Source organism: Myzus persicae, unplaced genomic scaffold, assembly GCF_001856785.1.
Source record: "Myzus persicae strain clone G006 unplaced genomic scaffold, MPER_G0061.0, whole genome shotgun sequence".
In the NCBI taxonomy this organism is placed as follows: domain Eukaryota; kingdom Metazoa; phylum Arthropoda; class Insecta; order Hemiptera; family Aphididae; genus Myzus; species Myzus persicae.
In genome coordinates, this window is record NW_019103213.1 from 27,816 (window position 1) to 51,683 (window position 23,868).

Consider the following 23,868-nt stretch of genomic DNA (forward strand, 5'->3'; position numbering starts at 1 on the left):
GTAGAGCCTAAACTATGGTAGCTAGGAACTTGACGTTTTTACAGTACCTTAGTACCACTATACAATGGTGAATTAAAAAAGGATTTTCTAAAATTCGCATTTTAGAGAGATGCCCACACAGTCACACAAAGATTTTGAGATTCGCGATAGAAATATAATTTTGTTGTTGTTTATTAATGCATAATTGTTGTTAATGGTTACAGATAAGAATAATAGAATAGTAAGAGTAGGAATTAGCAGAAAATAGCATTTATTTTCATTTTTTAAATGGTTGACTAAAATTAAATTGTTATTAAGATTATAAACTATTATTATAGATATAATTTTTACTTGTATTTGATATTTTGTTCACCATATTTTTTACCCGAGTGGATAAATGTCATAACCACATATTAGTTTATTTTAGATTCTGAGCGGAGCTATGAATGTATTGATTTTACAATGATGAGTGTTTTTATATTTGTTTTTTTTTTTGTGTTTGTCATCAGGGTTTCTTGTAGTTATAAAGTGCTTCGATTTTCTTCAACAGCAACTTTTCTGGTAGGAAAGTGAATCAAGTTGGTGCATTCGGGAGGTCAAAATTTAAAATTCCCAATTGTTTTCAAAAGTAATAGGAAAAAAAAGAATTTTTACACAAAACAATTTTTTGAAAAAATCGATTTTGGTTTTTAGTGCAACTCTAACAAAAGTTGCTGTTGATACATGTAATTTTCACTGAATGTTTGTATTAGTATTTTCTATACACCATACACTTTTTTCTTATGTTAAGCTACACAATATTCGATTTTAATACATTTTTTAAAATTAATGTTGATAAAAAAAACTTGAAAATTAAAATACAAGGTTCCTCATAATTTTGTTAGTGGTAATTAAAAAAAAGTTAAAAGTAAATCTACAAAATTTTTTTCGCATACTTTATTGAGTTAGAAATTTATAAAAATTTTTCTTTTGATATCAACGATTTTATTATAAGATTCCTCATAAGATTGTTTACCTTTGAGAAAAAAAATAGTCTACCGGGAAGGATTTGTTATGAGCGTTTGAAGTTCAATTTTTTATACGACATTGGATTTTTTATACTCGATTTTATTGACGGTATTTGAAATTTGTAAAATATTATATTATATTTTATATACTCAATGAGATTTTAGAATGCATTTTTTTCAGAAAAAATGAATTACTTATATCTTAATCAGCCGTCGCAGGTAGAGTGTAGATTAAGCATCTTGGATTTATCTCCGAGCAAAGTGGGTAATCCAACCAATCTTTATACATATAATTCTACTGTACGTGTGTGTATGTCACTGAACTCCTCCTAAACTGAGTTCGTATGCGTTTGGGTGACACCCTGGATGGTTTAGATTCACAATTATTGGACCCGATAGGTCCGACCCGGGGAGTTGCTCAAACAGGAAATATTTGTTTATATACGGTTGCTATTGGCTATAGGAGAAATATAAATATAATATTTAATAGAAAAAGGTGTTTTTTTTTTTTGTTTGTTGGTTGCCTGCAGTGGTCCACGGGGCAGATCATGTATAAGCATGCATACAATTGAATTTTCGCACATTACCGACCAAGGTGGCCGAGTTGCACTTATAGCCGCTTGTCGGCGTGTCCGCAATCGAAATAAAAATAAAACATATTATATGTATAAAGTACTCATCAAGCGGGGTCCTCAATCCACAGCAGGTAGGAATAATATACTGCTCGCATTATCATCTTCGAGTCTCATATTTAACGGGCAACAAAGTGCACAGGAACAGCTATAGTTGTCTATAAAATAATTGTATGATTTTTTTATTACGAAATATAGCAGACAGTTTAATTGAACAGTAGATACAGTTTAAAAAATATTATAAGCTCTAGTAAGTAAGTATAGTAATAGGTACATATAATAAATTACTAAATTAATATTTACCTTGGAGCTAAATACAATATTTCCACACTGGGTTCAAATAAAAATGATACCAGGAAAAATCGTTGTCTAAAATTAAAATCTATATAAAAAAAATAGGTAGGTGCTTGATGTCAAAAAAATACAAGTATCTCAAGGATTAATTTATTTCCATAGTAAATAATAAATATATATATATATATATATATATATATATATATAATGTACTTGTTTAAATTCAGAATGTAAACACGATTTTGGCACTACAATAATATGTCTATATTCAAGTATCCATAAATATTGTAAGCACCGGTAGACTAATTTAATAAAAAAATAAAAATAAAATACACACCTACAGTATTTTGTTAAGTTGTTCTTATCTACAAGCTTAACTTTTACGAAAAAAAATGTATTTGTATTTGCTGATTTTGCTGCTCTTTAAAATCCAAAATATACACCTAAAACACAATTAAACCCATTTATATTTGTCATTTATAATTCATCCACCATTAGGCGCTATTAGATCCTATATATCATACATGTATGATTCGATCAGTTTACAACTAGATAATATAGTTATTGTACATTTGTATCTACTTCCGGTAAACAGTTGCTGCACGCCACTCACCACAACCAATGGACACGACTAGGGTGTATTAATTTGGTTCTGTTGTCTTTTTTACCGACTACTGACCACGTTACGTTATATTTTAGATTTTAGCATTATCGCTTCAAAATGTTTTCTAAAATATATTCTTATATATTTTTGTTTGAATCGGACATTATTTTCCCGCCACCTATTACGACGTTATTATCATGAAATCTATCATATGTATATCATGTGTTATTATTATCATATTTTTTACATTCAAACATTTATTTTGATAACATAAATGAAATTCAGAAATCTTAAAAACTACATTACTACAAAAGTTTTGTTTTTGGCGTTTTCGCATTTCCTAGGTATTTAAGATTTGTTTTTTTTTTCTAAACTATACACTTTACTTTTGGTGAAGTTATTTTTTCTATTAATCAGGCACTTTTTATGTCTACTTAAAACAATAAATTATGAACAATGTTCATATTGTGCCTATCGCTCTTAAAATAGTTCGACTTAGTTTCAAGGATATATCAATACGTTGCCAGTAAGTCACGACGCCATTGTTATTTGATATTTTTAAAACATAAATTGTAAATATTAATTAATAGGTAATTATTCTAACTATAATTAATACTAAATAATTCTGAACGTCAAGTAACATCAAGATTTGCTGGTTGGTATTTATTTTTTATTCTCTGTACTTGTACGTCCTATGTCCTTCTGCCTTCTCTTTTATCCAAGAAATTATTGATAATGATATATTTAGTTAAAAAAACTATCTAGAAATGTAGAGGTGGTTATTACTTAGGTACACGCTTCAGCATGATATTATGGCTGGACTTTCAATTTTATTAAATTTTTTATATTTGTTTAGCAATCAAATTCTCTGATGTAGGTTGTCTTATTTTAAACAGCACTGATTGGGTTTTAAATAGTTTTACTGTAGTACTTAATCTACATATTTATGGTTTTGATTTTCCATGTATTAATCATCTATATAATATTTGTTTATTAATTTTGGTCATAAATCACAATCATCTACCATCCCCATTTTTTAATAATCATACCTTTTGTAGGTACTTGTCATGATACCTTTTTTAGTATGTAAGTTCTCATATCTCCTTTAGTATTTCCTTTCCTTTAAGACAAATGAAAATTTAACTCAGGGGTTTAATTGCCTCATAATATTAGTATCCTTGTGTCATTTTCTTTTATTTGTCAATCTTCCAAAGTTATTCTCATAAAATCTATGATGTATTTCTTACTCTTCTTCTTCTTCTTCTCAGCTTACCGGTCCATTAAGAACCATTGCTGCCCTCAACAGGTGTCCCCCATATCTCTCGATTGTAAGTCAACTCATATGTTACATTCTAGTCTATGGCTTTCAAATCCTTAGCAACTATCAATCCAGTGATACCTGGATCTTCCTAGAGGTCTTTTTTTGTTTATTTTTTCCACGTGTACTCTTTTATTAGTTGACCATCTTCTCTCCGATTGTGTACAAACCACTCTAGTCTTTTATTCCTGACAAAGCCTAGAATGATGGGTCTTTGTATAATTTTTGTAGCTCTTCATGTTTTCTTCTGTCAAACAGAAATTTGTTTCTCGGTTAAAGCTTGGTCCAAATATATTCCGGAGTATTTTTCTTTCAAATATTATTAACTCTCTCTCATCCTCTTTTGTTAATGACTATGTCTCACTGCCCTATGTCACTATTGGTCTCAAATAGCTATGGTATGAACGTATCTCCGATGTGTCCATGATAGTAATTTTGATTTTAGGAGCTTAATTTTATTATACTATAGTAACACCTGTTCTCATTCGTGGTTCTTTCATTTATCTCTTGGTGCATATTATTCTTGTCATTGACGTTTGATCCCAAGTACTTGAAGTTGTTCACTGCTTTGAATTTCCAATTGTTTACCAATAGGTCGTTTATGTTTAGGTTGGTCCTTGACATCACCATGTACTTAGTTTTATTTTCATTTACATATAAGCCCATGGACATGCTTGCCTTAAGTAGTCTTTCGGTTATCTGGGCAACTTCCTCCCTAGTCACCCCCATCACTACAATTTCTTACTCTCTAAAAGTATTTTTTATAAGTTGTGTTTTGTCCTAATTAAATAGTAATATAAATAATGTCTAAAATTCTCTATAAAATACACTTATGTCTAATACATATTGTAAAAACTAGTTTTATATTTTTTAAATATTGAAATATATTTTTATCATCTATTAGATCATCAAAACAAAATTTATCTTCGTACTATGACACATTAAACTTGAAACCAGGATGTTCCAAAAAAGAAATACGTAACTCATTTATTAAGCTATCTAAATTGGTAAGTATTTACTGGTCTTTGTTTTGAAATGATAACACAAGTTACATTTGATACAAATACAGTTTGTACATATATGTTCTAGAACCATCCAGATGTCTGTGGTCCTTCTTCTAATGATAGATTTGTACGTATCAATGAAGCATATAATGTACTAATAGATGAAAACAAGAAAAAGTTATATGATGAAACATTGGTATACACTAATAATAGTAATCCAATTTATTATCATTACCGCGAACGTCAAAATAGGTAAGAAAAAGAGGAAAGCATAACTATTCTGATGAAATGCTAAATTAATGATACCTACTTGATAGATCATAGCCGTTGTAGGTATCCCATCAAAATCTACAAAATCAATACAGAATATTCTGCATAACTAATAACAATTATAAATTTATAAAATTTATTTTGATTTTTAATATAAGTTGATGTTTTCCAATTGTAATTAGTGGAAATTGGAAAGATGTGTACAATAATCCAAAAAACCATTGGCTAGCTTCAAATGTTGCTATTGCAGGTGTCTGTCTTTCAATACTAGTTGTTGGATCCATAATACGATATAAGGTTGTAAAGTAAGTACATACAATTTTTATATTTTAATAATTAATAATCAAATTTATATTTTATCATATAATTCATAACCATACAGGCAGGGATCTAGAGCAAAGGTGGGGGAGGGGGCACAATTTTTTGTTAATGTAAGATTGCAATATTGGAATCACTATTCACCATGAACTATGATAGTACTATCTAAGTTTGAGCACCACAGAATGATACGTATAATAATACATTATATTATCAGACATACATGTAATTTGAAATATAGTAATACCTATCAGGATCTGTAGGATTATTAAAAACAATTTTGGGAAATAATAAGTCTAAAGGGGGCTGAGCCCCTAGGCCCCCTCCATAGATCCGTCCTTGTAACCATATTATATATTTATATTATGCATTCAAGGATATTTGATAACTGATGTAATGTAATGTTAATCATATTAGTCTCTAAATCTTAATATAATTGTTTTCTCATTAGTTATTACTTATTATATTATTTATTAGGTATATTAATTCAACTAATACAAATTGCATTTTGACAATATTATTGTATCCTATCAAACCATTTTTTAGTGACTATTGAGTCTTAAAAAATGGTTGAATTAGTGTTATTAATGTCTGTTGTATATTATATTTTTTTTTTCTTAGAAAATCTTCCTCAATGAGAAGTTTATTGATGGATGAATCTGATGAACGTTTGTCCTTTTTAGAAGAACAAAAATTAATGAAAATTGATAAAACTAACGATGAGCTTATAAAACTGTTTGAACAAAATATTGCAAAAGAATACGGTCATATCGTAAAAAAATAATTTGTTGTCACCTTGTATTATTTGTTTATAGATTATTATTGTTAACTCTTATATGTTTGAAATAAATTTGTTTAAAACGTGTGTTTATACTATTTGTTTTTGCGATACTATTAATTTCATAAAAATATTAATTATCACTGACAAATTACACTAATAAAGCTATAACAGAACTATAATTTTAAAGTCTTAACAAAAAAATTTTAAATTAAATATTAAAAATGTATTACACAAAAACCTAAATCAAGCCAGTAGAATATATACATTTTTTTATATAGACATATGTGTATTTTAAATAGGAACATATAAAACATCTTGAATCTAGATTGCCTAAATTTTTAAATCAAGTTCAGACCTACCCGACATAGAAAATATCTAGTAACATCACTATGTCGAAGTCAAACACTATATTCACCATTTCAAAACTACATAAATTACCTTTATAATATAGCAGTTATTACTCAGAGCTGTGAAAAATGGAAACTTTGGTTTTACTGTGGCAGTGTGATACGTGGTGGAGTTGCTCACAAACACAAATGTCATCAAACTTTTATAAATTATTAGAAAAATAATCTAATTTCTTTTAGCAATATTTTTGTTGAGTATGTCTTTTTTAATGGTTAATTGACCACATGATGATAGAAATTACCTGTAGGTGGAAATCTTAAAGTCAGAACCAGACTAAGAAAAGAGTAAAATATGTCACATTCTTATTTCTTAGAATTATTAAAATAATACAATAATATTTGTAGTGTATTTTTAACATTATTTACATTTCATTACCTATCTTTTCACCTCTTGAAGTCAGAACTCCTTTAGGTTATTTAGTATACATTTTCAAAACATTTTAAAAATTCTAACAATCAGACATCTCTCAAAAGAGGCAGCCCTAAGGGTAATAGAACCGTACAAGGTAAATATTTTTGTTCAACATTAATTTTGTAAGAATGATCCCTGATATATTTAAATAAAAACCAATATTTGAGTCCCGAAAACTCAATTATCCAATTACGAAAATTAAAACATATAAGATGGTTTATTCTTATTTATTTGTCATACCTATTATTTAATTTTGAGGGTCAACATATAATCGTTTAAGTTTTTGCACTAATATTTATATCACTAATTAATATGTCATATTATATTACATTAATAGTATTCATTTAAACATTAGTAAACAAACTAGATACATAATTTTAAATTTTAATAAAAATTCAGTATTTGACATTGGTTGACAATTGGCCAAAGCACCTTGAAAACAAAAATTTGTCATAGGGTATAGAGTATAGAGGGAAAAATACCGAATGGTAAATACATATTATCTACTTGTATTACAGGCTACAGTCTTGTAAAGAATACTTTTATTTTGTATTCAGAATACATATTCAAATAAATGAGAATTAATATATTCAGAATATGTATTTGAATACTTCTTACAAAATATATTCAGAATACATATTCTAATACCTTTAAAAGTATTCAAATATTATTAGAATATTTTTTTTTTCATTACTAGTTTTTGTTGGTTTTGGAATGGTTGGAAATTAACATTTATTAGGTAGTTAATAATTTAAAATACATCAATATAATATAATTGCAAATAGTTGTTATATTTATAGTAAGTATTTACAATTCAATCAAATACATTCTTATTACATTTAAATAACATAACTTTTTCTAAGTTGTCGTCACTCATACGACCACGTTTTTTTGTGAACACTGCGCTTCCGACACTAAAAACTCTTTCAACAGATGCATTACTTGGAAGGGGAGGTTATATTTTATGAATACATTTTTTATTGTAGGTGTTTCATTTAATGATAAAAGTAATTTATTATTACTTTTTGATAAGTATGTGGATAAACATATCCGATAGTATGTGGACGAAAACTATAATGTTCATGATTTAAATTAATGACTTGTCACGACTTTAAAACTATTTTTCTGGATGGGAAAAAAAGTATTTAAAATAGTATTCGAATACTTTTTAAGACTGCTTGTACATAACACAAGATGAAAACATAAATTTATTATTTTATTCTAATAGCAGTAATAGCTGATATCATTTGTGATATTTTAACTATAATTTATACTACACACAAGTTACAATAAGGTATCTATACCTACATAATTATACATGTATACTAATTTAGTAAATACCTAGGTAGGTACCTTGATTTTGATAATAACTTATAACAACATAAATTTGTCAATAAAAATATGAATATGGTAAAATTATTATATTTTAATTGCTTATGTTTTTAAAATATTTCTTTTTAGGTTCAGGGTTATCCGAAATAACTTTACAGGTAGCAATACATGTGTAGGTATTCAACACATATATCAGGTTTCAGATTCAGATTATTTTGTGAACATAAATAATGGTATAATATATTAGACGGATGTATTACTCGTATTAATACTTATCTGGCTATCTAGATATATAAGTATAAATATATAATATAATATACATGTTTGATGTTAAGTATGTTGGGTACGTCTTATACTATGTAGGTATTATAGGTTAATGCACTATAATCATTAATCACAAATACAATGCCATGCTCGGGAATTTATAATGGTGGGAGAGATACATTAAGCCAAAGATCGGAGATTTTACCATTTTTTTAAAAATAATTTAATTAAGGTTATCCTAAAAAAAAATTAAACTAATTTAAGTTGCTTTTTTTAATTAAGACGAGTTAGACATTTTTAAGGAAATATTAACTAAGGTTAGTTAAAAGTTGAAAGTTATTATTTTTAATTATTCACCTTCATATTCTATTACGATCAGACTTGGTTAACTCGAAGTTGAAGGGACCAGCCAAAAAGTTAGAGTTATCCAAGGAAAATACAATAATAGCCCATTTTAGGGACCGAGGAAAAGTTCGATTTACCTATCGACAATTTCGAGTTAACCAAGCTCGACTGTACTGGAAAAACCGTAATAAACCAACTATAATTTATTCTATAGTAGACTATTCGAGAAATTTAAATTAATTAGTTAGGTACACGGAATTGATAAATTACAAGAACATTTTATTTATTTAAGTTTATTGGAAAGTTACGGTCTGCTTTGTTCATAGACCTTAACTATACAATAAAACAAACGATGAGTGTAGGAGGTAGGTATGGAGAGCGTAACCACATAGAGGGCGCTTTTTGATTACTCAATTACTCGTACGAACGATTAGGTTAGGTTAGGTAAGATACATAATATAGATTATTGTATTTTTTTCGTAAAGTCTGCATCATTGCGAGATGTTGTTACGCCGCTCGTATTGCTCGTAAAGCTATTATTATACAATATACACAGTTCTTATTTAGCACAGTGGCGGCTCGTGGGTTTTTAATGAAGTAGTGCACATCCAAAAATATGTGACCAATATTTTACATATCATATAATAGATTGTATTAAACGATTAAATATCAGCTGATAATCGGATAATTATAAACGAGTGAGAGTAAAAATAAATTATAATGCCGACGCGCGACGGCAACGTCGAAAATAATTCGCTGAAAACAATAAATGTAAACACTTCAAGTACGTATAGTTCGTAGTTAGTTGTATTATTATGGTTTATATTTTCACATTTCAATTTTTATTGAATTTGTGCATTTGTGCACACTGCACATATAGGTACACGAGCGACGAGTCGCCACTGATCTAGTAGTAAAAGTTCTATGGCTTAATTATATTATCTTATAAGCCGGATTTACAACTTCTCTCGATATATTTGCAGTTGACCACCTAATTAAACAATCGCTTTATACGTAGGTGCATACTTGAGCACTTGGGGGAAGTTTTGGCGGCATTTCAGTTTTGAATTGGGGTGCCCAACATAAATTTTTAGCGGGTCATTTTTTTTTTTCGTCGTCAGAATAAACTTTTACTTCAAAATAATTAATAGTAAATTCCTACCTACATAATATATTTTTTGTGTGTAAGACTCGTGTATATGTAACGATGTATATGGGGTTCAACTGTTGAATGATTTTTAATATACAATATTTTAATGAATTAAAATTATTAATTAACAGTTGTTTGCCTTTTGTTATAATTTTATAAAAATATTTATTAAGTTAGGCATTTTAAGTCTGTCCACAGAAAGAAATAGGAATGCCGTGGTATACAATGCATCCTGCAGATAGCAACCCTGCTTGTTAATGGATTCGGTTTGTTCATCTTCAAATCCACAGTAGGTACCTTCCATAAGTCATCATTCATTAACCACATTTGATCTTGGTCCAAATCTCAACTCTGCACAAAGTAATGATAGATAATGGTATTTTCTACAGTACAAGTTGTTGGTGGCAAATGACAATATACATAATGGTCCTAATTTATAATACTATATTAGTATACCTAGTACCTACCTGCCATACAATAACTGCACCCAGTAGTCCCTCACAGTCTCACCACGATAGTTAAGATTGTTCTGGGTCGTGTGATGATCAGAAGTCAGGACTTGCGTAAGGAGAAGTTGACGTACAACCAACGAAGACTCAAGTAGAATTGATTAGAAATCGAGAGAAATCAATTAAGTTATTGGGCATCCGGACTTAATTTAGGGTGTCAACGACCAAACTAAGTTCTACAGTGTGGGGTGGTAGACTAATTATTGTAGATGCTACATAATGAGACTCGTATTTATACAGTCTCCCCTAGATTATAGCTATACGGTGGAGACTATAAGAGTCAGGAGGAGAATCAAAAGTGCCGACCCGGAATTATCGTTGCGTGTAATGTCCTTAAGTTCTCTTGTGGTTTTAAGTGCTTTTCATATTATTGGTAGTCGTAGGAACTGGGATAATTCTACGAATCAATGGGAGAGAGGTTGATTCCCGAATTAGTTATTTCTCGTGGAATCGATGGACAAGTAGTTGACCTTCGAGATCGTGAATTTATTCGGATCTTAATAATGTATAGCTAATAAAATAATATCCATTAAAATAAAATAGTAATAGAAAGAAAGCTATTCTGTTAGTTTACTATACACAATATTTGAATTTATTGCCAGTAGTCAAAAAAAAATTACACCATTAATTTTTTAAAATCTGTATTTTAAAATTATTTTCAACATCTTGGAGTATTTTAAGATGTAAATTTTTTTTCAATTGAAGTATTGAACTAAGTCACTAGGAAACAACCAACATAGGTAATTTGAAAGGAATTTCGTTGTTTTGTATACATCTTATATTTAATGAAGTTATTATGATCTAAATCTATATGGGTATATATAAAAATGGATATTGGTATACCTTTCGGTCTTTAATTAATAGATTAAAAAACTACTGGACCGTTTTCAGTAAAAGTTATTCAAAATAAACTATATAAGTTTGTTTATAGCTTATTTTGTTTTAACCGCTATACATCGTTATAGGCCAGGGGTGGCGAACCTATGGCACGCGTGCCAGAAGTGGCACGTTGACCAAATTTCAGTGGCACGCATCACATTAATATATGAAATAAAAATTTATAAATAAATGTGTACCTAATAAAATATGTGTAATTATTGCATGCTTTTTATTTTCATCTTGCCTAGTAAAATTCATTTTTTTTTTTGACACTCGAGCATATTTCAAAATACTGGATTTTAAGTTTTAGCACTTGACTCCAAAAAGGTTCACTGCCTCTGTTATAGGCTTACACATGAATTTATATTCGAATTTTTTTTCGTTAATATTTTGTGTTGCCATTGGTCAAATATTATATTATCTATTATTAAAATTAGTAGAAAGCATAATATAAATTCTTTCATACATCTTTGTATATAAATCCGTGCATTTTCTCAATAATAAAGAAATTATATCTTAAAAGAAATTTGAGAATTTAATGCATGTTACAAACATGCTATGAGCTACAAGCTCATATAATCAAAAACTACTTTATGGAATTTGTGAAAATTTCAAATTGTTCTTAGAGATACCTGGAAAACTTAGAGAGTACTTTGAACCACACGTTCGGTTTATATAAAGTACCATATAAAATCCGGTAAAAACTGGACCAATAACCGGTGATCCGGTCCAATGGTTCACTTCGACCAAATTAGTTCCCACAGGGAGGTATAGAGGTATACAAACGCCGTTTTGTCTGTGCACTGAGGTACACTAAAACCAAGACACACCTATAGATAGGAATATATTTTATATTTTTTTCACTGGAAAAATAGGTTTATACAGCTAAAAATGGATCTTGGTTTATTTTGATATAAAATATAGCTATCATAATGTTCAAACATACACATAAAGCCAATAGAAACAGTTAAATATGAGAAACGCTACAGGAAATGCAATACGACTGCGTTGATCAATCCATTGAGCTATCTCTTGTGGTGTCAATGTAAACAGACCTCCGCTACCACCAGTCTTATTATCGTTCAACGTTGGTACCCGAATACTAAAATTTTCGAGAGGCTCTGGATTAGTGCATACGGCAGGGTCCACATCGCCAACAGTCAACAAACTCCTCGATCTCTTTAAAAAAAAAAAATTAAAAATCAAGCGATAGTTTGAGTGTAAATAGATTTATAAATAGTTATCTATAGACACGTATGTAATCAGTTACTAATAATATGAATTGAAAAAAGGTGGGCATGCAAGTGGAAGTGAGTACTGCTCTTTTGTACATAAGGTGTCTCGAGGATCGCTACAATGGATGTGTTAAATTTGAATTCAACGATATAATGTTTCTATCTGTCTATTTCTTTGTTAGCTAGATGCTCAAAAACTACTGGACAGTTTTCCAAGTTATAACAAGTAGATAGTATAAATACAATAATGTTATAACCCGCAGTGTAAATATATCCAAAAATATTATTTTATTGTTGGCCCTAAATATTTTTTTTATTCACAACGAATCGGTAATCGTACAATTGCCTAAATCGAATTATTAATATTTTTGTCGAATTTATGTTATTGCAGTATAACTTATTAGTTAATAATTAGTAAAGAAAAATATAGGTAAAATAATTTACTATTTTAATACAACATTTTAATTAAAATATATCTTTGTACATGCCTAATGGCCAAAGCAATAATTACGCATCAATAACTAAATCTATCTGTTAAGGTTAAATTGGTATTCAGCGCCGATTGTGTAATAAGTAAGCTTTGATAATTTAGTGAATTGACCTATTATTAAACTTAAATGTTAATCTTCGAATTTACCTTTAGGTTTGATAATAAGTCAAGTCTATCTATTACTAATAAGTAATAAGGTTATTACCGATGATACACGATTGCGGACGGTACTTATCAGGACTACCTTATTATTAACACGATTGCGAACGTTTATAGTTCAACATTGACATCTTGCTATTTACTTATTATATACAATTGGAACTGCTAAACACAAATACCATATACGTGTGTCGTACTATGTCTGTATGTCGGATACAATAAATGCTAGTATCACAGTGGCGCACTCTTTAAAAAAAAAAAGTTCATGGGGGATCCATCCCCCTATCCCCCCCATAAATATGTACGTCACTGAGTTAAGCCTATAGACTCCTTGAGACTTGGCTGATGCTTATAGAGTATTTTTTAATCCCTAAAAGTAGCTGTGGCCCTGTCGGTATAGCAGAAACGAATATTATTTTTTGATTATTAATACTATTGCCAATGTTACATATTATTATACTGCTTTTATTATTAGCAGAAATATTATTTTGTAGTAGAAACACTTTTTATTTTATTTTTCATCTTAATTTACATATAAACTTGTTTTTTTTTTACTTAATCTATTCTTTGGAACTTGGAAGTGTTCTAAACTGTGTGATTTTTGGAGAATTTAAACCATAAATAATGAATCAGTTATTCAGTCATAGTTATTAAATGTCAAAATCGTTCCAAGTCATTGACTGTACCTACGTACCACGGGGTGACTAGTGTTGGGCTTAATGTTTATATTATAGACCTCAGATTTGTCTACTTATTACCTATTGGGTAGTTTGGTAATTCATTTAGGTATTAATTTTTCTAAATGTATACCACGCTAAAGTTGTTGGTGAGTGAGGGATAAATGTCGCATTATAATATTGAATTACATATTTTCAAATTTCTTAGACTGATAATGTGTATGGGAATATTATACTTACATTATCTCTCCTATTTAATTTTCCACTCGTCACTGTTGGACTTGCTCCAGTAGCACCTCTATCAATACCGCTGTCCACAGATACTGACTTGCGTTGCATCTGAGGCGTTAGTGTGGACTTAAGAATATGTTTACTATTGACTTTTTTCAGTTCCACGTTTGTTCTATTGCAATGCCATATACATCGTTAGCATGATTACACTTTATTTTACTTCATATGAGAAATATATGATATTTATATACTGAGTATATGTGATGAGATATACTTTACTTTCGTCTCCATATGGTGTTGACAAATGCAAACTCCACCAACGAACCGAATATGAATGCCGTACACACAAGAAACCATATTTCAGTAGCTTTAATGTAAGAAACTTTTGGTAACGAGCTACCGATGTTTCTTGACAGTGTGATGAATGTCAACATTGTACTGGTACCTGAATTAAATACACACGCATCATGTGGATATTAATTTTTAAAACAAAACATTTTGATAAATGGGTATATCGTATATTAATAAATACACAAACGAACAATTTTATTAATGAATCTATGTAATACTATGTTTTTAGTCATAATTATATATTGAGAAAAATGGCTTGAATTTGGCACAAGTTTATTTAAACCACAGTATCTCCTTTAGATGTGGGTATAAGAACATTGTTAAAACTTTAAAAGAAAACATGTATTAAAAATATAAGTGGACTAATAAAAACAATCTTAAATTATGGATGGTTAATATAGCTATATATTTACCTAATGTTGTGCGACCGGGTACTGCATTTGGGTCCAACCAAAACGATACCCATGATACAACTACAAGCATAATACTTGGTACGTAATAGTCCATTATGTAGTGACCAACTTCGCGTTCTAATTCAAAGTTAACGATTAACTGACTGTAGTTACCAGCTTTTGACAAACAAAATATTAATATACTATTAAATAATATATTTTTTATACGTATTGTAATATTTTAACACAAATAGTGTAATATCATCAAATAAATACAGTGTAAAGTAGGTCAGTGGCATAGCCATGATTTATATTTGGGGGGGAGGGTGCTAATAATGTATTTACATAAATTATGGTTTAAAGAGTCCTCCATAATTATAGCATACTGATCTCGAAATTGTATTTTAGGTTTAAGTTCCTGTACGTCTACGGAACTTCGTATTTACAGTAACTTTTATAGACCATAGAAATTGTTTTTTTATTTTCTTAAATTTTCGGGGAGGGAGTTCCATAACACCCCCTGGCTACGTCACTAGGTATATACCTACTTTCAAAGTTCAAATTAAAAAACTGAAATTAGTTTACCAAATTTTCCGTAGTAGTGTACATGTTCAACGGATGTTGGTGAATATTCCTTTTTTTTATCGCGTTTATTTTCGGACGGTAACAACGCGTATTCACTGACCGTTTCGTCAGTCCAAATTGACACTAAGTTGTATTCAGTCATTCGCAAATTACTATTCAGTACAGCTGGAGAATCGTGTTCCCAAACCAATTCCAAATGAGTATTGTTATAAGTCCCTGAAAATATAATAAACTCTACATGTTGGAATGCATACAACTTCACCATTGATGTACATAAAATGTATAACAAAATCAAATAGTCTACAAACAGCTTTCCAGTATCAAAGGACATGTTTGTTGGTCAAATGGAAATTTTTGTAAATTCATCATGCATAACAATGACACTTTTAACCTACAAACGAATATATACTTCAATTCGATTACTATCAAAAAGTATAGTACAGACAAATTGATGTACAATTATTTTTTTTACGACCTAGCTGAATACAAAACTGTTCCATCCGGTTGAACCGTGACTAGTATGTCTTGACGGCCAGATCCCATAATGTTTGAATCGTGTTCATTGACGATGTAAACATGCGGAGTCCATACCCGTTCTTTAAGTTTGTTCTCGCCCTGTATTGAAGACTTCGAAGAAGAATGCACGAGTCGATCATCCCGCCACCGATACCGTATCAATAAATGCGCCGTGAAATGCTGAATTTTAAAAACGACTATTATAAGGTTTAATGCTATAGACAGTAGTCACTTTAAACATATAATCACGTGTGCACGGGGTAGTCATCGAAGTATTGTATAATATAATACATTGACGACCCGGGATACATTAAAAACCTATCAAATAATAGGTAGATACCTACATCTTACATGATATATCTGCAACTTCAATCAGCTGACAACCTTGCGTCCTTCCGAGATTTTGTTTACCAGTTTGAAAAATAGAGAAGGAATAGGGATAGAATAATTTTTCGTCAGAACAATACGTCATGATATTCATGTATGCGACTTAAGTCTGTCAGTATCATAGATTTTATTATGATGATACATCATGTATTATTTATTTTATAAATACAAGTGTACAATAATAAAGGTACAAAGAAAAAGTTATATAAACGAAAATTGTTGTACATTTTTCATAATTTTTTTAAAAAATTTACATAGATAATTTATAATTATATTATAACCTGTCGAAAATGAACTGACTACAACTGTCCAAAACAGAATATTTTCTATGGACGAGTAATGACGATATCGACTATATATACACGCTCAGCAAGTTGGAAAAGAGATTTTTTTAATTTTTATTAATTTTAATGGTCATTCACGAATCATCATGGTGGGACCTTAAAGCTCTTAATTGTACTAACCAGCTGTTGGGCCTCTACCGATCCTAAAAAGTATACATATACTCGAGCAGAGACTTGCGTAGGTGCTCCGGTTTTACTGTTACCGTCTGGTGGTATTGGTCTTGTCCAACGATCGTACCGACATGGATCTGTTAGCCACATGAGCATTTCTACACGATTACCACCGTCTGCGGTATTGTCATCACTGCACGCCCTAATAAAAAACATGACAAGTATTATGACAAGTATTTTATATTTCTTAATGTTACGCTTTATGTATGTATATAACTGTCGCTTTACACATGAGACTTAATGCGGCAAATTTATGTCACTTCACAATGAAACGAGTAAAGTTATACTGTCCAAGCACAAAGGAGAGCCTAAAACGTGGTCTAGAACCCAGGGGGATGAAGAATAATTGCAACGCTTTGAGAAAAACATAGTAAGAAAAATATATGGACCTGTGTGGCTGTGTGTAATAATAACTTGGTAAGCTTCGAAAGAAAAACCAACGAAAAGTTGCGACAGCTGTACAATAAACAGAGTCTACGTCATTTCTTAGTCAGAAATAGGTCGGACTGGGCAGGACAGCCTTGGGCTCGCTCATTAAGAAAATCGTGGAAAACAGGATAACTGGGAAAAGACCAAAAAGCAGGCATCGGCAGAGATGGTATGACAAAGTGGAAATATAGATTTAAAAAGAGTCAATCCATTTCTCGATATAGAAGTTGCATAAGATTGAAAGAGATGGCAAAGTATTTTAGAAGAGTGATGATCCTTAAATGATACGTCTTAAGTGTAAACTATTTTAATAATTTAAAGTTTTTTAGTATCTATTTGAATAAGAACCATGCATATAGGTGAATATTGAATACTTTTTTCATTTATCGATTATTCATAATATATATAACAGGCACGCAAAACAAGCGGCCTTCAATTCTTTGTTGTGGCCTTGGCCACCGAGTTCATTGGAAAATTCAGTGAAAATAATAAATAACTTGGTAATTTTATTTTATTTATACAATTTAATTATACCAATTTTGGTCTTGATGAATACAATTATAAAGATTTTGTATGAGAAATATTTTTTTAATTCGATTTTTGTGTGCCTCGCATAATATAGTATTATATTCAATATTTTTGGCCCAGTTAATAGGTATACTTTGAATTTGACATTACTGATGTATAATAAACAAATTAGTAAAACGTATTTGACATCATTTATGGTCTAACTAATAAATTCTAATATTTGCAAATTCGTGGTATTGCATATCTAATATGTACTTTATTAATTATTATGTAGGTATATAAGTAGATACATAGTATAGTACCTATCTATGTACATAGAAATATTTAAACAGTTGTTGTACCATTCAAAATAAAAGCTATACTCTAATTCAAATATAAAAGAAAATCTAAATGGGTCATTTAAAAGATTCCTTCAATGGGCTATAGCTATAACTTTATGCGGTATCTACACAATAATGTGCATAAACCTACATAATAATATTATTATATTATAGATTATAGGTACCTACATCACTCACTTGTACTGTATGAAATTAATAAAAATATAATGAATTTCCATCAAATGGATTATAAATTGCATTATTGCATTAGTATGATTATTTAAGGTTCTTTTGATAAAAATAATATATTGTATATTAATGTATCCACGTGTTTTCGAATGAGATTTGTGTTGGCGCATTGACAATTGGTTGCAAAACACATCATACCTAATTTTTTTCTTGGATCGTGGATATTGTAAATCTATATTACACATAATTTTATTTTAGCCTACGTCGTTTATCCTGTGTCAATATTAATCAAAATGGCTAATTGCTAGGTAATAAATATTTTGACGGCGGTTCGGTTCTTAAAAAGGGTGTGTTCGTTTTATCAAAACAAATTATTTATCCCACTAATCACTATAAGATATATACTCTCTAGATATAAATTCAACATACACCTGTTGCACGAGATGCAAAATATATTTTATAATTGTTGTCGGTCGGAACATCATATTGTGAATAACTACAGCAAAAACTGATTTGAGTTTATACAATGTATTCGCGGAGAGAGTACTCAATTCAAGGCCGAGAGACGAGAATATAATATTATTAATTCAGGAAAATATCTACGGCGTGCCGCTATATATAATATATATACAAGCTATCATTCACGTTATAAATTATAATATGTTTTTCCATGGTCAGATGAAATTGGTCGCAAACTCTGGTCGAATGAACGAAAAAACTTGCAAAGAGAATATTCGTTTTGGCCGTGTCGGGAAACAGGTAGTTGATGGTCCGCCCTATATGTAATCAGGTTAAATCTATATCAGCACATTCAACTCGGACGTTGCTAACTGCTGCAGCAGTGTTCGTCGACGAAATAATTCGACACTATAAAAATATGGTCACTATAACCGCCTAAATATAAGCCTATATTATATGTGTATTAAATGGGTATGCCGTATGCGACGTGTGCTGGACTTACGGTTGAACTGTTTGAATGCAAAACGCCGTGTACATTATTACGGTTACGGCCTGCAGTGTCCGAAGACCGCGACCACGGTATCCGATCATCACGCCACCGCCACCCACGAGCTTCGCTGTGAAATTTGTCCGGTGCACTGCGTGTCATATATACCTATACATCACGCCATCGACGGGACAGCGTAAGATGTAATGTAAAATATAACGCAACAACGGAATAAGATAGACCAAACGATAATAATATTAAATCGTGCAAAGAAACCGGATGTATCAGGTAGGTACCTATATGATATATTATATTATGAACTTTAGTATATTATCGTACATTTACACGGAAAATATCCTTTGCCCGAACGCAATAATGGCATCGGACGACGGCACGGCACGCCGCGACGTTTGTGCCGCGTGTCATCCGTCGGCCGCGAAGCGCGTGCGTAAAGGCTTGCGACATAAATGTATAATAATAATAATATATCGTATTAAACATGATAATATGTACGTACATAATACCTGTACACGGCCGACTATAACCTACACATTTACACGTATTATGTATACCGCGGCGATCCCATTCATTACACAGCCGGCGCGCCAAACGAAATTCGTTTGTTCCGACGCATATGCATACGACGTAGACGGTGACGAATACATTTAGGTACCGCGTATTTTCACTATTATTACTATTATGATGATTATTGTTATGCTTATGCAAATATAATTGTACCTGCGTATAATTATAATAATAATAATAATATGGCGGCGACACAACCACCGGAGATAACTGCACGTACAGCCGCATGTGTACGTTGTATATTAGGTATACTGCAGGCGTAAGCGAACGCGAGTGTGAAGAGCGGTCATCGTCGCCGCCGCCACCATAATTACACAAAATAATATACGATTTGAATAATTAATGAACGGCCGGCAGACCACCGTTTTCCTAATTTCCAATTTACACGTATGTACACCGTATATTCTTGTTATAATTATAATATATAATAATATATATATACATGCGCGAATGCAGTGTAGGTATACCGCGCTCGCAACCGTGGGTACCATTATAATAAAATATAATAATATATAATATGTTATATAATCATGCGTAACGTTATAGGTACCTACCTACCTACTACATATTATTGTAATCACGTCGGTTCTGAGGTATAATATTTTGACAATAAGCGTAGCAGCAGAGAGCTGCAGGTATTACGCATATATTATGCTGCAATGTGTAGGTACACACGAATACATACGATACAAGTACCTATCTAAAACAATAGTGACATATATTATTTTTTTAAATAATACCTATACAGCGAACGTGCTCCCATTAAACGACGTTTATAATGCGCTCAGGCCCGTATTTAAGGGAGGGCTCGGAGGGGCAATTGCCCCTGGCGGCAATATTAAAATTAGGTTTAGGGGAGGCAAAATATTGAAATGGGAAAAAATGTAAAATTTATTTGTAGCTCATTTTACCTAGCGAGTACAATACGAAAATATAATTTATAATTATTACTTATAATAAAAAATAACTATAATAATATAATATTATACCAGAATAGATTGTGAATGTAGAATGTACCTAATAAAGTACATTTAACAAAACTAGTCTTCTATTACAATCTGTTGATATTGATATAAGCACTGTAGTTAGTTTGTATAATTCGTTAATTGAATATGTGCAAACTTTAAGATCAATGTTTAATGATTATGAAAAGTTGGCAAAAGCTATGTTTGACAATGATGACTTAATTCCTGACTATGAACACAAAAATAGAAAACGTAAGAAACGAAATGATAAATATATTGAACCAGATGCTATTTTAAACGGACCCGAAAATTTCAAAATTAATACCAATTACATTATTTATGATAATTTAATAGAAGAACTAAAAAAAAGAAAAATTTCTTATGATGATATAATATCTAAATACTTATTTTTCTTAAATATTAGTGAAAAAAAAACCTCAGAAGTTCGTAATGGTGCAAAAAAATTAAGAAAAATATACAAAAATGATTTGGATGAAACATTTGAAAACGAGTGTGTTCATTTTCAGAGCTTGCTTAAAACTATTAAAAACCCTCCAGCAAATATCATTAATATGTGTAAATTCATTAAAGAAAAAAACATAGAATCTATTTTTCCTTATGTTTATGTTGCTCTCCGAATGTTTCTATGTACTCCTGCTTCTAACTGTTCAACGGAAAGATCATTTTCCACTCTACGTAGAATTAAATCATATTTAAGATCAACCATGTCATCAGAAAGATTGAACACTTTAGCCATATTAAACATAGAGTCATCTATAACCAAAACGATTGATTACGATGATATTATTAAATCATTTGCATCAAAACAATCTCGCAGAAAAGTTTAAGAAAAGTTATGAAGTTATAATTGAATATTTTTATTTTTTAAGTTGTTTTATTATTTTAAAGAATGTTTTAAAAATATATTGGTTATTATAGTTATACCTGAGTTTTATTTTATATTAATGTACCTATTTACTACTACAATAGTGTATTATCATTAAAGTAAATTTTTTTTCTTTTTTTTGGGGGGGGGGGGCGGCAAATTGTATGTTGCCCCTGGCGGCAATTTTTGTAAATACGGGCCTGAATGCGCTAGAGAACTCGCGGTCATTGGATTTAGGTAGATAGGATATCCGATACAGCTGCAGAGATTCTAACCTTTTTGCAGGGTCAACAGCTCTTCCGATTTTGAAAACAATTTAAACGTATCTCATACGAATAATGATTATGATAAAATAAACAACCACTGACACGACTCCCTTGATAATTATCAACGACGTCTCTGCGAGCCGTGACGCACAGGTTGAAACCCCTTGCCATAAAATGACATATTATGTAGGATATAATCTCAGGCGTCACATGATAATAATAATTATGAATTTTTTTTATTAATTAACCCTCGGCAACATTGTCCATATTGTGGTTATTTTAAGTAGGTTTTTAATTGTAAGGGAGGACACGGTTGGTAAGAACTAAGAACACGCGTATGTAATATGTGACAAGAATTTGTCACTAGAATCCGGGTGCCGGGTGGTCACAAATCTGGGAACTAGTGATACTGACTAGTGTTGACTTCAGAACATCTTTTTGTGACTGAAGGCTAAAGCTAACCACCGCTCCACCACACCAGCCCACATAAATTAAATTATTATTATATCAATATATTATTAGACATGTGATGTGAAGACATAAATTAAAATATGGTGATATTATACGCAGCTTGTCTAAATGGAAGCCATATGCCTAATGCTAACATAATTTACAAATACTAGCTATACTGCAGGTTGTCCCGAAAGTTCAATTCACCCTAAGAATCTACGGGACAAATCGATAGGTACCCAAATTTTAATGAGATCTTTTAACCTAACCTGTTTATTTTCAATCTTTATCGAGGATGGGGAAGATGCTCGACAAATGTATTTATAGATACATCAAATTGTACCTCTTGATACAAGACAATTACAGTATACATTCAAGTGATTTGACATTTTCGAAAAGATACCTAAGTGGAAAAGTATCCACTTTTTGTGATTCTAGTTTTATGTTTAATTATTGTACAAAACCATTTATTTTTATTTTTATTTTTATGAAGTAATGTTCAATGATTAATAAAATACTAGATATATTATATACAATACGGAGATATAACAAAAAATACAAGAGGTACCTACAGTCTACAGATGTATGATGTATCTTAGATACCATTTATATACAATAAACTTCTTCAAACGCTACTTGATAACATTTTTAAATTTATTCTAAAAAATTTGCTTATGCAACAAACTGGAGACCTAGAAGGAATAGTCTCTTAACATATCTTTATGTTATTCTATATATTAATAATTACTACCTTCCCCTATGTATTGTCTTAGATGTTTACTTTTTGTATTTTTGTTTATATTTTTTTAGTATAATTTTTTTAATGTTCTTTAATGAATCAGCATTAAGCCTGTTTGCCTGTAATTATACTACTTTAAGAAAAAAAAAATTTAAGTTGTAACAAGTTCTCATGAACCCCCACACGAACTTGCTCAGTGAAGACCGTAATAAAAAAAGATACCTATCATATAGGTACTGCCCTGTGTTTTTTTGAAGCTTCCAACAGTTCCAACGATAGGGGAGAAGGATTTAAAAACTGTTATTCACTAATTAGTAATTATGAATACTTCCAATGATAATATATTATTTATCAAAACACTTCATTGATATAGTATATCTAGGACTTGGGTGTTAAACTGTTAATGCATTTAAAAATTATTGTAATATGCATGGTTGTATTAATTATTATGCACTAAAAATCTAGGTACCTACCTACTATGGTAAACAAAGTCAGTCTAGATGATTCTAATTTAGTTATGTT

General features: G+C 30.4%; 2 protein-coding genes across 3 annotated transcripts; one reads left to right on the forward strand and one right to left on the reverse strand.

Annotated features, from left to right (window-relative positions):
• Positions 1-2,790: 2,790 nt before the first annotated feature.
• LOC111034001 (dnaJ-like protein 60) lies at positions 2,791-6,286 on the forward strand. The gene is made up of 5 exons (XM_022315010.1): positions 2,791-3,042; positions 4,739-4,841; positions 4,924-5,090; positions 5,291-5,413; positions 6,048-6,286. The coding sequence occupies exons 1-5, from the start codon at positions 2,966-2,968 to the stop codon at positions 6,208-6,210; spliced, it is 633 nt and encodes a 210-aa protein (XP_022170702.1). The 5' UTR covers positions 2,791-2,965; the 3' UTR covers positions 6,211-6,286.
• Positions 6,287-12,381: 6,095 nt separating this feature from the next.
• LOC111034000 (glycine receptor subunit alpha-2-like) lies at positions 12,382-19,948 on the reverse strand. 2 transcript variants are annotated; one of them, XM_022315009.1, is made up of 9 exons: positions 19,471-19,948; positions 16,993-17,185; positions 16,101-16,321; positions 15,934-16,016; positions 15,626-15,841; positions 15,062-15,178; positions 14,577-14,742; positions 14,307-14,469; positions 12,382-12,684 (listed from the first exon to the last, which is right to left on the reverse strand). In XM_022315009.1, the coding sequence occupies exons 1-9, from the start codon at positions 19,557-19,559 to the stop codon at positions 12,442-12,444; spliced, it is 1,491 nt and encodes a 496-aa protein (XP_022170701.1). In that variant the 5' UTR covers positions 19,560-19,948; the 3' UTR covers positions 12,382-12,441. The 2 variants fall into 2 exon arrangements, with proteins under 2 accessions (XP_022170701.1, XP_022170700.1); XM_022315008.1 differs by having other exon boundaries at positions 15,062-15,217; positions 19,471-19,940.
• Between the last annotated feature and the right edge of the window lie 3,920 nt (positions 19,949-23,868).